A 16,532-nucleotide genomic window follows, 5' to 3' on the forward strand; every position below is an offset into this window, starting at 1 on the left:
CACATGGCAGCAGGAAGGAGAAGTGCCAAGCAAAAGGGGAAAAGTCCCTTATAAAACCATCAGATCTTGTGAGAACTCACTCACTATCATGAAAACAGCACGAGTGTACCCGCCTCCATGATTAAATTACCTCCCACCGGATCCCTCCCACAACATACTGGGATTATGAGAACTACAAGTTGAAATTTGGGTGGGGACACAGCCAAACCATATCAGATGGCTAAAAGACAACATGCTTAACCTTCCTATGGGCACCATAGCTTGCTCGTGAAGATCTAAAAGGATCTCTTGAAAGGACTCTGTGAAATTGAATTATCTGATCTTTAGGTATATCTGAGCTTTGAGCAAAGTTTGCATAATCATACCTTTGGAATTTTCTGCATACCATATTTTTGGAGCAATTTCTTAATTTCAGCAGTTTTTGCTTTCTGGAGATGCTGAGAATTTTCAAAATCATCAACTTCTAGTTCTTTTTTGTTTAAAAGACAAAAACAGATTTGTTTAAATCTTACCGTATTTTATAAGCAACAAGAAACCAGCACCTTGCTTGAAAATCTCTTTGGCTCTATAACTGAGTTTGTCACCTACAAGTTCTGATTTTTACATAATTACAGGAGACAATTTGCCTAAGGATTTTAGCACTATATAACAATGATCCCTCTTCCCCCACTTTCCAATAATATGTTCCTTGCTTCCTTTTGAGACTTTACTGCCAGTGACCTTGAAATCCAGGCTTCTAATAACAATCTGCTCAGTAACTTACACTTCTTGTGTTATTCACCTCAATTTTTCTTCTGACTCTACCGTTTACTCTTTTCCCAAGTCACTTTTTAGGTATTTGTTAAGCAGCACCCCACTTCTTGGACTAAAAATCTACATTAGTTTTCTACTGTTGCTTTCTCTTCTGAAGGATAAACTAGGGGACTATCACTTCCCTACTCTCATGACTGTTGCTTGAACAATTCTTAGAGGCCGTGAGATCCATGTTGTGTCACGTCTTCAAAGCCAGCAAGAGATGAGAAGAAAGTTACACCCAGCTAAGTCCCCAGACATAATAGAACCATGTAAGACATACCTACTGTGAACAAACTTAATACCTGACCATAATTAAAATGTCTTTTTATACCACTAAATTTTCAATCCACTTGCTGTGTAATATTAGTAACTGGAACAATATTCGTAAGTCCAATTTTTGTTTCTTTAATAAGTAAATTCAGTTGAATTCTCTTTAAATAAATTATTAAAGTAGCCATGATTTGTTGGAAAAATTATAAAATAGCATACTATATCCCCTTGCATATTTAAATATATGCTAAAAATTAACTATATGTTTCAGTGCCAAGAATATATTAAAATACTTTAATTTTCTGATTTTTAATTTTTGCAAATTGGACTTCCAAAAAGTCAAGTGGATTAGATTTTTGAAAATGGTCATGGATTTTCTCTAAGTGGCTAGAAAAAGAGAATGTTTGGAGTTCTTTGCAAACACAACTGTACAAATAAATACATTGAGGTTATGAATAGTGTTCTATTATTAACAAGTAAAAGGTAAACTGGATATGATTACCAACCTAGTTTCTCCTTTGTGTAACATTGCTTTTGGAACTGCTAGGAAAAATTTGATATGATATATAGGAATTTTGATCAGGTGAATAAAATTTATTAATCTGGTTACAATTATCTCGATATGTTTTTGTAATATTCTTATGTTCCTGCTCTTCATTAACTTGTGTTATCTTAATGTACCTTATTTTTCCTTCTTTTATTAAAGATACATTATGAGACAAATTAAGTTGTATATGATTAGGAATAAAAACAATTCAAAACTGAATAATGGCCATAACCTCTTTGTCAGCATGGGATGTTCTGCTGAATGATGAAATGATTCAGTAAATGAGTCATTCGCCACTTGTCATCCTCAACTATTACAAGTGCTTACTGAATTCCTACTCAGAGGCTTTCAACTTACTCAATTTTAAAGGAAACTTTAGTTATTTATCAATTTATATAAAAAGCCAAATATATTAAAATCATTACTAACTTTATATGGAAACATCTTTGTACACCTTGAGATTCCCAAACTATCTGTTGAAAAATGATGCTCTACCCCAAAGCCAGACACACTATAAATAGCTTGTTGTTACTTACGACTAAATTACATAACTCCCAGCATCCTCTACAGCTATTAACAATGCCAACTTTCCAGCAGAAAGGAAATAATTAACAGAATGAAATGGAAAAAAAATCAGTACACTTCTTTTGGTAATTTAGTTTCAGAAACCCCAAAAGTCTTGCTCCAATAATTGTAGAAACCCCTGTTAGAGTCATAAAGAAAAGAATGTACCTTACTGCCTTAAATTATATAGAGTATGAATTTCAGGAATTCATAGTGCTGAATGATATTTTTGTCCTTAAATACTCCCTTTTTTATTTAAATTATTTTTGTTTTTATTGCTTAAAAGCTTTTGAATTTCATATACCAATTTTTTATTGCCGCATTTAATCTATTAATACAGCCACATGCCATAATATATATTTAATATCGTATTATCCTCACATTTCTTAAAATACTGGAAATATTTTCTTGTTCTTCTAACTGCAATATTAATTAAAAATGCATTATTGGGATGTTTTATATATGTAACTATACAATCAATAGTTGTTTCAAATATTTAAATAATTTTTTGAAGTACAATTAACTCAGAGTAAGATGAGCAAATCACATGTTTAAGAGTCTCAAAGTAGGTATATCACTTTAAAAATTGCCAGTTTTCCAAAGTGGCACCATTGCATGTTCCCACTAGCAACATATGAAAGTTCTGGTCGCTCCACATTCTATGCTATTTTTGATAGAGGGAGATATAAAGATTACTAAGCCCTAATAAATGATTTTGGAAGGCTTCCATGTTTTTTCTATGCTCCAAAATTTTTCAAATATCAAAGGAAGCATGTGTTCCATCTAAGACAACCTCTCCATGATGTCTATCAGTCAGAATCACTAATGCTTATTTGGTTCATCTAGCTGACTAGTTGGGTGGATTATCTTCTTCCTTCAATGTTCACTCCAAATACATAACTTCAGAACATGATTATCGTTTCTTCCTGGTGAACGCTATGTAAGTGCCTGTGTTCCTTTAATGGAACACCCAACAAGCTCTTAACATTTATGGGGTGTATCAGTGAAGAGGTCAAAGACTTTGTTAGAACATTATATATGTAATTTTAAGAGTGAAAAGCCAGAAAGTGAAACTAGAAGTTTAGACAATTCTTAGAAATGCTCATGTGTGAAAAGAAGCATCAGCCAAAAAATACGTGGTTTTGAAATGCTGAGGGCAATAGCCTCCAAAGAGGGAGAGTCAGAGAGAGAAGGAAACATGAATTTTTCTCTTTCCTCTCTTTTCCACTAAAATGTAAACTCAACGAAGGCAGGAATTTCTGCCCACTTTGATTACTGTTGTTTGTCCGGGACTAGGACAAAGCCTAGAATTCAAGAGGCACTCATATTTGTGTATCATTAAGTAACAGAAGGCACGGTGGGGACTCGGTCAATAAATACTGGGGAAGAAGATAACTTTTGAAGCTAACGGATAACTTTATGGCCTGAATGTGGTGGTCTCACAAGGTGTATACTTAACTCCAAACTCATCCAGTTGTATACTTCAAATATGTACTGCCTCTTGTATGTTTATCATACTTTAAGAAAATGGTCTAATAAACAACAAAAAAAAAGAAATTTAAAAAAAAAAAAAAGCCCTACACGAGAGGCTAAAATATCTTGCTTACAATTCTTTATGCATTTATCTTGAGCACAGGATACAGTCCATATTCTGTAGTGTGGCATTTCAGACCTTTCAAAATCTACCCTAGCCTACTTTAACCTCTCTCTCCCTCACCCCGAAATCTCAATGCTTTACAAATATCTCCACACACTTTTGTATCCCCTATGGCTCTATTTATAATCTCTCCTCCGCCAGGAAAAACCTTCCATACCACTATGCCCGATGAAAACTCATTTTCCCCCAGTTACTCACTTACTAACCTGGGTGTGGGTAAGAATAGCAGGTAAAATCTAGAGTCCTTAGTATGTGCTGGGAGCTATGTTTCTGTCCTCAAACATTCTGGTAAGACAGGTGTCATTTGCATTTGAAACTTGAGAAACTAAGTTTCAAAGAAGTTGTGATTGCTCAAAATAACAGATAATTGGTGGCTGAACTGTAATTGAACCCCGAATGACTTGATTCTAAAGCTTGTGCTCTTTCCCCTACACCATATGACTTTCCAGGACAATCCATCATTCCTTTAACTAGGAGTACACTTACCTTTTGTATTCAAATTATCTTTATCTGTCAATACACTGTGAATTCTTTGAGGGCAGGGATTACTTTATGCCTCTTTTTACCCAAAGGGCTACTAATGAGAGTAAGAACTTATTTTATTGAATTAAAGTGAATTGTAGTGTTGTTTATAGGATAGATTCTAGGGCTCAAAGAATTCCATGCTAAACATTTTAAACACAATATATTTTCCCAAAAGTGGGAATTCCAAGGGGCCAAAGCCACCCTGTTCACATAGATCCCAGATCAAACACATGAGTATAAGGCTGACTTTCAAAGAAGTTGCCATCAGCCTGAAATGAACTCCTTGAGGTTACTTCTAAGTCATCACAGATATAGAATAGGGTGGAGTTCTTGGTAAATCTGCTGTCTTGTTTTCTGGCAAGAAACCATAGCCTTGGAGAATTAAGAGCCAAGTGTGTTTTTCAGTTGGCTTCAGAATATTTATCCTGCAAATAGTTGACCTAGTGCCTTTATTCATGTACTTTATTCTAGTGGCGCCTGTAATCCCAGCTATTTGGGAGGCTGAGGTGGGAGAATAGCTTGAACTTAGGAGGTGGAGGCTGCAGTGAGCCAAGATCACACCACTGCACTCCAGCCTGGGCAACAGAGTGAGACTCTGTCGGGGAAAAAAAAAAAAAAAAGTAAAGGAAAAAAAAGGTGTGGGTGACACGGTGAAAAAGTGTAAAATTTGAACAATAATGGGCTACATTACAGGGCAATGAACTATTGCACAACAATTTAAAATGATGGAGCTATATTTTAGTGAATTGTAAATATTTTCAAAATTCATTGAGGAAAGCTGATTAAATGAAGCATACACTTTGCTTTATACATGTGTTACACTAAATATTTATTTTGTACGTTAAGTTTAAAATTTTTAATACAGCTCATTGGTAATGTGAAATACAAAGGCTTTTAAAGAGGAAATAGATTGGCACCAGTCAAAAATTTTACTGACACCGGGTCAGGCGCGGTGGCTCACAACTGTAATCCCAGCACCTTGGGAGGCTGAGGCGGGCGGATCACGAGGTCTGGAGATCGAGACCATCCTGGCTAATAGAGTGAAATCCCGTCTCTACTAAATACAAAAAATTAGCCGGGCATGGTGGCAGGCGCCTGTAGTCCCAGCTACTTGGGAGGCTGAGGCAGGAGAATGGTGTGAACCTGGGAGGCGGAAGTTGCAGTGAGCCGGGATTGGACCACTGCACTCCAGCCTGGGCAACAGAGCAAGACTCTGCCTCAAAAAAAAAAAAAAAAAATTTTCCTGACACCAGAAACTCTGTGTGATACAACTATTATGAATTGTTTTAAAAAGAATAGAACATAAGAAATTATTTTAATAGTACATTGAACATTTTATTTAAATTAAGAAGTATAACAAAATCACACACATTTGTTCCACGGTTTGGATAAAATTTCCAATTACTTTCAAATAATGCACACATAGTATCTCACGGATCAAATTTCATACATTTCAATATGGTCATGAGATAGATTGTATTCTAAAATTCAGTATATAAATCCATACATTATACTATATATATTGACTTTAAATAATCTAACTATAAAAGTCATTTTTAAAAGTCAAAGCAATTTATTTCTAATGAAAGTTACAATGTGCATACCATATTGACACCTATTCAATAGATAAAATCTACAAAAATCTCTTTTTTGTGAATATTATTTATACTGGAATGCAAATTCACATAAAAATACTTCCTTTAAAGCATGTTCTTTTTAACGCAAGAAATTAAATGTAAGCTACTTTTAAAATTGCAAGCTTTATTTTTAATCAAACCAATTCAATTTTAAGTTTTTAGATCATTAAGTCTCATACAACTTCCTCTAATTTACCTAAAACCATCATTCACAGGGTTTTATTATTACACTTGGCCTTAACCTTAAAAAACAATTTTGTTTACATTTCACATTTAAAAGGGATATTTTAAACCCTAAAAAGACATATTTTTACAAGTCCAATTATAACAATTCTACCCTATTTTCTTGCAATGCTTTTATTAGATAAAAACTATTATTAAAGTTTTGATTTTTTAGAAAATACTGTTTAGAAGGTTAATGCTTTTCATGACTTTAAAAGTTTCTAAATGTATCTTATTAGTATCTTGAAGTAAAAATTCTTATTTCTATATGGATATTATAAAACACCTCTTCTTTAGACTGTTTAATTATTTCACCTTAATCATAAAAAATGATCAACTACTACACTCTTAAGATAATTTTTCTTTCTTGGCTTTGGGCTTTTCAATCTTAAAAGTTAAAATTATTGTTTTCCTATATCTAATGATACTTTTTAGGCATAGATTTTTAAGATACAAAAATGCAATGTAGTTTAGTATTTTATCATTACCACCTTCTGCAATGAGTCTGCCAGATCAGAGGCTTTCCTCACTAGGAAACCTAGCTTTAAATCAAATACTGGTTTTCTTCTTGTAATTCACACCTATCTATTGAATCAGTTACCCAACTTTCTTTTAGGATTTTAAACTTTCTCTTAAAAGTTCTTCTAAAAGCTTTAAAATCTGCAACACGACTATGATCTTCCCCAATGATTACATGAGATACTCCCTCAGCTAAACAAGAAACTACCTTTGCTCCATGAAACCGAAGCTCCAAGGCTTTAATAGCTAACCTTGTCCCCTCAGTTTTGGTACTCAGGTCATTAATAACAACATACAAGTCCAAATAAACGGTGTGGCGTCGAAACATACTGAGAGGAGAGCAATCCCAGGAATATCGATATTCTAAATCAGCAATCAAAGAAGCCATTTCTTCAGAAGTCTGCTCGTAAGAATTTTTAATTCCTGAGAATACTTCCTTCAGTTGGTTCAAGTCTGTATCAACGAAATAACTATCACCATAGCAATCATATTCACGGGCAAAATGTTCTTTGGTTGATGGGCACATATGAATCATAAAGCGAGGCTGCCATGGCACAAAGCTTTTGGTCTTAAAACATTCTAAAAGCCATGCAGGCTTGACAACATCATGTTTATTTGACAAAATTATGTTTTTCACTCTGATGTTCTTAGACCCTGCAATTACACAGTATGTGTCTGGGCCTGGATTTTGCACTATATAACCACCAAGTTCTGCAATTCTGTTCTCCAGGTCAGGCTTTGGCTGGCTATCTGTTCCACTCATAACACAAAACTCCACATCTTCAAATATATTAGAAATTTTGTTAACGTTAGTAAGGTTAGGTGCTTTTAAGTGCTCAATAATTCCAATAACTTTCTTCATCTTTGGAGCAGCTTTTCGCTTTTTTTCTTGTGGTCCATCATCACCACCTACATAAAGGTGTTTAGATGCGAGCTTACCAGATGCTTTCCCCCTAAGTTGTTCTAGGTCATCCAGGGTCATGCACTCATGCCACTCTTTGTCTTCTCTTATCTTCTCAATTCGTGGAAAACGCAAGGTGCAGCCAGTTTTATACATATCACTGGGTACGATCTCTGCTGCCTTAATCTGAACAATGACAGAATTACAAGGTTCAATGTACACTTCTGGCTTCTCTGTTCCACATAAAATGCTACTTGGTGGAGATTTTTTATGAAAAGGCTTCCAATACTTGGCCAATTTCAAACCCAGATCATACAGTTCTTTCATGGTGCAGCCAGAGCCAACACGAGAGAGAGTATGAAACACAGATGGCTTCTCACCAGGAGGGGGCTTCTCTGCTACTGCACACAAAAAATGAGACATCATTCCACCCCGTGATCCTTTACCCCAATATCCTCCAACAATTAAAATGTCCAATTCATCCATTAGTCCAGTGACATACTCTGGTTTAATTTTTAACCACCCTTCACCTCTTTTGTCTGGCTTGTAGATGGATAGAGGTTGTTTTATCATGATTCCCTCTTCTCTTTTATCTATTGCTTCATTCAGTGCATCAATTACTTCATTCTTAGTATGAGCTTGTGTTTTCTGCACTACTTCTATTCTACCTGGAATTGGTGTAAAAATACTACTAAGAATTTCATACCTCTTTCTCAGAGTCTCATGCCCTAGTTTTTTATTATTAACCATCAATACATCAAAAACACAATAACAAGTTTGCAGATCAGAATCTTCTACCATTCTTTTAATATCAAACTTAATTCCCTTTTGCATGAAAGTTTGTGTATTAGGATTATAGGCCATCATCTCACCATCAAGAATACAGATTTGTATATCTGTTTTGAATGCATTATGAATGAATGGGGTAAGAGAACCTTCAGTAGGAGAAGCACCAAACTGATCAGTATAGTTATATCCATTTCGGGAGAAGTATTTATATACATCTCCATCTTTGTGCATTTGCATACGTTCACCATCTAGCTTGGTTTCTATGTAGAAACTCTGATGTTTCATATCCTTCTCAATGTGCTCAATATCTGCAATAGCAGCTAGCATTGGTTTAAAGGCAGAAAATAAAGTGATAGAAATATCACTGAGTCCTACAGAAGGATCATGCAGTTGCCTACAGACTTTTTCCAGATCTGTAGTGACATTATGCAACTCAACAGCATCATTATGAAAAACAGAAAAGATAGTTTGCTGACTAACACCAAGCTTTAAATCCTTTATGATCATCCGTATAAGCCACTTTTGCTCAAGTGCTGAACTCTGAGTTATAAGTTGAAGTAGGCTCTTTTTTATCAGGTCTTTTCTTTTAGCAGAATTATTGCTGGCAACTGAGTCTAAAAGGTCGTTTACTTGCTGTATAGTTAAACTTCCTTTCTGTAAACATCTTGGCTTCAACACAAAATATGCAATCAATGCAAAGTCTCCAGCATCTCCATGAGTTCCAGTGGGTGTTCTGTAGTTTAAAAGTTTGAGGGCATCTTTTCCATCTCTAGGTAAATTAAGCAACTCAATATAAAGCTTAGCAAGCATAGTTTCTTTAATTCCATAGGCCATTCTCTCTCTTTCTAGCTGAGGAAGAATTAGTCTCATTGCTGGATAAAAAGAGTCTGTGACATCTTTTTGGTTCTTATGAAGAGCATCATGAAATTTTCTCCAAGAATCTAAAAATTCCCTGAAGTGTCTGATTTTTTCTGCACGTCCTCTACTTTTCTGTATTCGTTCTAAAGTTGAACACAAATCTGCAAAAGGAACGTGAGATGCAACAGTTTGTGAAGTTGGTGAGGCAGCCATCAAAGCGGTGATGAATCTTCTCGTTTAACTAGTAAAGCAAAAAGAGAATAACTTTAAGTAAAAGATAAGATTCAACTAAATATTTAATGTAAAGACCTTACAATGATCACCGAGATCACAATAAATGTTTATTGTTTGCTAAATAGATCAATGCTCTAAATGATGTATCTTTTCAACCTCTACATTTAATAACAACTATTTTGTTTCAACCCTAATTTGAAATTACTATGAAAAGTATCATCAGCTGTATAGCTATTTCCTGTATTTATAATACAGAAATCACTTCAATTTTCTCCTTAAATTCCAATTATTCTATATATTAATTATTTAGCACATAATACAAACAAATATTGCTAATAATGGTGACAAAAAACCTCATCAGGCTTAATTCACTTCACTTCTGAGCTTCTGAGGGAAGGCCCCTCACGTATTTCTCTTTTCTTTACCTGTCAGACTACCACATAGCACCAGAAATGAACTTCTTCAAACAGATGTTTATAACAAATCACTCGTTTGCTGAATTGAAATTTGACTTCCTAGAAATCCTAATCATAGGCAGGGCCCTTGACCAAAAAACAAAACAAAGGGAAACACAGGTACCCTCTTCTTCCAGCCAAGCAAAGCCTATGTCTATGTTTCCTTTCACTTCTTCACTGCTAGCTATGCCAAATCACACCAGCATTCAATCCCAACTCAAAATGCCCTACCCACAAAATCCTCACTTTATCTATTTTACCATAGTTACTGTCTTATAAGTATAAATTTATTAGTATGCTTATTTTTTTCATATTTCCAGGCCAGTTATTCCCTAAGTATTTAATGACTACATGTGAGATGTGCTACGTACACCGTGCCAGGGGAAAATACCGCATGTTTCTGTTTTAAAAGAACATATATTCTGTAAAAAAAAAAAAAAAAGAAAAAAAAGGTTGGAGGGAGTGCAATGGAAACTGAGTATAATAAAATGCCAAGTGCTCAAGTGCTTTAACAAAATAAAACAAACGTAAAATGTCCTGAGGGGAGAGCTTTTCCCTAAAGTGTCTGCTAAAGTCAGAGAAGAAATAATGGGCACCTTGCTGAACTAGGGCAAGAATATTTCCTAAAATTTCACAAGTGTAAATTTCTTTAGTTTTAAATATTCATACAAGTTCTACTGGAAGATAAATATATTAATTTTAATATGGTTTAAACTATGTAATGTTAAAATAACTTTTCCAAAAAAAGATTTCAAGTAAAATGTATGCTCCATAAATAGAAACTATGTTTTATCCTGTGGTTTCAGACACCTCCTGGCACACCATGTATCTCAGGCAGTGGAGTCAGAGTTTTACTGGGAGTGGGGAGATCTATTACAGCGCAGAGAACATGTGACTCCCCATCTTCCAATTCTCCATCACAGCAAACAAATAAGCCACACACACATGCACAAGGCTACATTATCTAGTATCCAGTAAAATAAATCAAATGGCTAATTACAATACTACATTTACTATACTGTCAGTCTCTAGAGGCTGGAAATTGTGCTGTAATTTGTGCTACTAGTGGCAGACATGTAGGAGGTTTGCTGAATGAATTACTGAACACCTAGAGTTGACTCCTGGATAAGCACACTAGGGAAAGCTATGGTCTGGTTACATACCACACACTCACACACACACGCAGATGCACAGTGGGTGAGATTCAGTTTGGTTAAAAATATTCAGTACCTCTGACTGCCCTGGCAATGGTTCACAACAGCCATTTGGTGGCCTATAGAGAAAAAAGCTGCACTTCTCAGTCTAATTTCTGACAAAAGAAACCCAACTTCTACTGAGTGGGTTAGATCAAGGGATAAACCTGTGAGAGACCACTTTTCTGAAACTTTTATCTTTGAATATACTGTTGTTTCCTCTCTCTGAATCTGGTTTGCATAACTGACTGTAACACCTGGTTATGTATGTTCACTGCCCTGTCTCTCAAAATATGCTCCCTCAAGGGAGTACATCATGGTACCCAATGCTAGATTTACAATTTCTTTATAAACTATGTAAAATGAAGTAGGTTAATATTTCTTTAATGTTCAAATATTGGTATTTAGTTTCTACAGATATATCTATAGATTCTATATGGTCTCAAAGTTGAAGTTTCGCTCAACAAATCCCAGGCAAGGACTTAAATTACTTTATAATGACAAAATGTAGGTAATGGTGTGGATACACATGTATCCTAAAATGGCTACACAGATAACAAGGATTCCAAAAATGCTATAAACTAGCATAAGTATTTTTGCTCATTACAATGGCATACACAGTCAAAGATTAGGCCTTGCATTCATTTTTACATGCTAATTTTATTTTTTGGATTCTGAGGATTTTAGCTGATTCATTCCATTTGCAATAAGACAAATGAGGAGGTTCCTGGTTAGGGCTCAGGTTTTGGACTCTAATAAATCTGAGTTCAAATGTGGATAGTAACATTTAACAGCTGTGTGATACTGGGCAATTACTTAATTTCTCTAAGCTTCTGTTTCGTAAAGTATAAAATGGGGTTAAAGACTATGTAGAAATTAGAATGAAGATACAATCAGATAACCTACAAAATGTGCTTTAAAAAGTAGTAAGTCTTGATAATTTTAATACTATAATGCTTGCTGATCCAAGCAACATTTAAAATATAAATATTGTAAAATAGTAAGGAGATAAAAAGGTGGGAAGAAGCTTCACTCTTTAACAATAAGCAAAGCTTTCAGGAGAATGAATGCAAGCAATTAGTACACAATAATGATTCATCATTCATTCAGTTGCTGACTACATTGTCCTGAAGTGACACATGAAAACAAACCGGCAGGTTTTACTCAGAAGTAAGAGACTATGGAAGGTGATTAAGTGCTATGTTATTGCACTTAAAAAAGGCAGAGGAAAAAAAGGAGAAAGTGACTAATACAACTGAAGTATCCTTCACGCAACCCTTGACAAGCTGTGTCTCCCTAGGAAACAAAGGGTTTACAGTTGTCTATCTTCCACAGCACTTAGTGACAATTTGGGATAATCTCAGCAGAAAGAAATGAGTGGACAAAAAGGCTAGAAGGGCTCTGGGATCCCAAAAGTTAAAGAAAAACCAAGTGTAAGAAGAGAAATAAAGTAATTCCCTCCAAGCCTAAAGTCTCTCCCGCTCCAATGCCCCCTGTACCCCCTCGGAAAATGGAAAATCCCGAGGGAATCTACATCATTCCTCTGCCAGTTTCCCCTACTCTCCCCCAACACTTCAATGGATTCCCAGTGAATACCTGGTCTCCGGCAAGCTCCGTTACCTCTGTGAACCAGGGAATCCCAGCTGTAAAATGAGATCTGGATGGTTTCCTGCGGGATTGCCATGAGAAAGCATCAGCATGTAAGCAGGTAAAGCAGGCAACACAGTTTCAGGGAGTCAAAAATGGGAGAAATCGTCCCACGACCTGGGGCTTGGGTCTAGATAAGAGCACAGCATCAAGAGGCCAGGCTTCTAATGCGGAGCAGTCTATAGCGCCGTGAACTCGGCAACCCCCATCACCTGCCGCTGCACAAACGCCCTGTTTGCCGCTCCATAGACCGACCCCCGCCTCAAGCCCCTAGACCTCCTGCCTGACGACCCCCAGACACCCCGCCTGACGTCCCAGACACCCCCCACCTGACCCCCAATCTGACGCCCCACATCCCCTTCACTTGACTCCCCACACAACCCCCGCCTGACGCTCCCCAGAAGCCCCGCCTGACACCCCCCACCTGGTCCCCCAGACCCCCAACCTGACGCCCTATACACCCCACTTGACTCCCCACACACCCCACACCTGCCACCCCACACAACCCCCGCGTGACGCGCCACAGACCACAAACTGACGCCCCACAGACCCCCTGCCTGACTCCCCACAGACCTCCCCCTCCTCCTGCCGCCACACACACCCCAAACCCCGCCCCGAACACCCCCCACCTGCCGCCCCACAGATCTCCCGCCTGACGCACCACAGACCCACAACCTGACACCCTACAGACCCCAACCTGACGCCCCACAGACTTGCCCCCGGTCTGCTGCCCCACAGTCTTTCCGCCGCCTGCTGGACCACACCCCCCGCTTGACTCCCCCCCACCCCCAACCTGCCACACCTCATCCCCCCACCCCCATGCCAACTCCCCCCCAAGCCCCACCTGCCACCCCACACACTTCCCACCTAACGTCAAGCCTGAGCCTCAGCTGTTAAGCCGGAAGCTGGCGCCAGAAGATGCCGGTTCCGGCAGCTGCTGGCCGCGCAGGCGCAGGGCAGACCCGAGGCCGTGCCGTCACTGGGCTCTAGGACGCCGGCGCAGCCAGGCTCGCGATGGGAGGTGGGAGGGCCGGCAGCCTCACCGGGCAGGGGAGGCGGGACCTGGAGCATCCTGGTTAGGGTCTTGAGTACACACGGCTCCTATTGACCTCAGTAGCAGATGCTCTTTGCAAGCAGTTGATCCGCACGCCAGTGAATTTTGTCTTGAGGGAGACCTAAGATCACTTTGTGCCCTGGCTAGTGATAGCCTCTAATTCTTGTTCTCTGTACGTAAAACAGTGGTAACTATACTATTTCACTGCTCGTGAAAGCTCCCAAGAGAGAACAGGGCATCCCACCTCAAAAAGTCGGTTTTTTCATTTAAACTTTTAAAAAATAGGCTTTTGCAAACTATATAGAGCTTTTTTTTTTTTCATGATGTTTGCTACTGTGGTCTGAGTTCTCTTAATAGAGCAATAATACATAACAATACATAATTTACAATACAGAATTAAACCGTTGCATGACCAGAAATTAACTACGGACTCTTCTAGAATCTGTTTAAGGATTAAAAATAAAGTTATTTACAAACCTTTATTAAGCACCTATTATTATATAGTAATGGTGCTAGATATTCAGGGTGGAGAGATTAAAAACAATCCCAGTTTTTATGTTCCAGGAGCTGTTAGTTTCCACCAAATTTTTGCTGTGGTCCGTCCTCTTTCGCCATGGAGAAGTGAGAAGTTATTCATAAAGAGTGGTGGGAACAACTTTTAGAACTATTTTATTTTAGCATAAAATACTGCTTTACGATAAAACAAATTTTGCTGCAATGGGCCCTGATAAAACATATCAGAGCAGTTAAGTGCCTTAGAGGTGGTGTAATGTATAAAAACCTCGTTTTTCAAAACTGACACACTTAATTCAGTGCTAGTTTGTAGTGGAGCTAGAACTTAGGGTTCAGTTATTTACTTTGTATGTCTAATTGACCTAAGTAGCCTGAATATATAAACTCATCTGTGATGTTGTAAAGTCTCATGATACTGTTTTGTGAGTATCTACTCTTCAATTTAGTTATCAATTTATTTTGGAGGAAAAATGAATGGTGTTAAGGTAGAGGAGCCTCCATTTGCCCATCTTATGAGAGGGTACCTATTCGTGTACATCTGTACCTTGTTCAACCTCTACTGAGTTCCTACAATGTCAGAAGCTGGACTCTGTATTAGTTACATGAGAGGAACCATGAATTATGAAACCAGGCAAACTCCAAATTGATTCAAAGCCCAGTCTCCATTTTATCATGTTATTTTAGTTGCTTGGTTCAAAGACAATCAAGGGTTTTTTTCACTAAGTATCTTCTAGAGTTGCCATGATTATTAATTTACTTATGTAGATGGTATACTTTAGTGCTTGGCACTTACTCGGTAATTGACATTAGGAAGCTATGAATCAAGAACCCAGCTTTGACCTGGAGCTCTCGATCTGGTAGCAAGACACATATGTTCAACAAAACACCACCACAGGCCGGGTCGGTGGCTCATGCCTGTAATCCCAGCACTTTAAGAGGCTGAGGTGAGCGGATCACTTGAGGTCAGGAGTTCGACACTAGCCTGGCCAACATGGTGAACCCCCGTCTCTACTAAAAACACAATATTAGGCCGGGCGCGGTGGCTCACGCCTGTAATCCCAGCACTTTGGGAGGCCGAGGAGGGCGGATCACCTGAGGTCGGGAGTTCCAGATCAGCCTGGCCAACATTGTGAACCCCCGTCTCTACTAAAGAAAAATACAAAATTAGCCAGGCGTGGTGCACATGCCTATCATCCCAGCTACTCAGGGGCTGAGGCAGGAGAATCGCTTGAACTCGGGAGGCGGAGGTTGCGGTGAGCCGAGATCTTGCCATTGCACTCCAGCCTGGGCAACAAGAGCGAAACTCCGTCTCAAAACAACAATAACAAAACAAAAACAAAAATTAGCCGGGCGTGGTGGCGGGCTCCTGTAATCCCAGCTACTTGAGGGGCTGAGGCGAGAGAATCGCTTGAACCTGGGAGGCGGAGGTTGCCGTGAGCCGAGATCACACCATTGCACTCCAGCCTGGGCGACAAGAGCGAGGCTCCGTCTCAAAAGGGGGAAAAAAAAAGAAACCCACAAATTTATGAAATATCCTCTGTATATACAAAATAGGGGACACAGAATAAGGAAAGCCCAAGGGAGGGGGAGGCACACATCTGTAAACAAACAAGTGTGTACACTTCAGTGCACAGGGGGGTTGACAGTGAAGCTAATGAAGCCGAAGTTTCAAGGGCCCATTTTTGTGGTGAACACTTCCAAGGCCTTGAGAGGGGCCCTAACGAGGTGTTCCCATGGTCGTGTACCTCAGTAAAATTTGCAAAAATAAGATAATTTTACATTATTTTTCTTTAAAAGGGCTCTCCAAACGGCACAAGTTTCAGGCCTCACAAAACCTGCATTCGCCCTTGACAGTCTCCACTCTGGTAGGGGTAAAAGGAGAAAAACAGAAGCGCTTTAAATCCTGGACCTCATTGCGACACCCTTAACAACCCTATTAGGCAGAACAAATTCCTCCGCAAACCTACGGTTTGCAGAGCGATGGTGGACTCCCGAGCTCATCGGGTCAGGCACCTCTTCACCGCGGAGGCCTGGGGTACGTAACTGGAGGGACTCCTGGTGCTCGGAGGAGGGTTGAAGGCCAAGATCCCCAGGTCGTGGAACAGGGAGCCGGGCCCACGCCGCCGAGGTATCTTTTCCGTCCCGGCCACCG

The 16,532-nt window shown here is 38.7% G+C and overlaps 1 protein-coding gene across 6 annotated transcripts; it reads right to left on the reverse strand.

Annotated features, from left to right (window-relative positions):
- Nucleotides 1–5,671: 5,671 nt before the first annotated feature.
- Nucleotides 5,672–16,517, reverse strand: LIG4 (DNA ligase 4). 6 transcript variants are annotated; one of them, XM_077974454.1, is made up of 3 exons: nt 16,394–16,517; nt 12,763–12,835; nt 5,672–9,525 (listed from the first exon to the last, which is right to left on the reverse strand). In XM_077974454.1, exon 3 carries the CDS (start codon nt 9,495–9,497, stop codon nt 6,762–6,764), a length of 2,736 nt encoding a protein of 911 aa, XP_077830580.1. In that variant the 5' UTR covers nt 9,498–9,525; nt 12,763–12,835; nt 16,394–16,517; the 3' UTR covers nt 5,672–6,761. The 6 variants fall into 6 exon arrangements, with proteins under 6 accessions (XP_077830580.1, XP_014976921.3, XP_028693127.2 ...); XM_015121435.3 differs by having other exon boundaries at nt 16,348–16,517; XM_028837294.2 differs by having other exon boundaries at nt 16,344–16,517.
- Between the last annotated feature and the right edge of the window lie 15 nt (nt 16,518–16,532).

Source organism: Macaca mulatta, chromosome 17 (genome assembly GCF_049350105.2).
Source record: "Macaca mulatta isolate MMU2019108-1 chromosome 17, T2T-MMU8v2.0, whole genome shotgun sequence".
Taxonomy (NCBI): Eukaryota; Metazoa; Chordata; class Mammalia; order Primates; family Cercopithecidae; genus Macaca; species Macaca mulatta.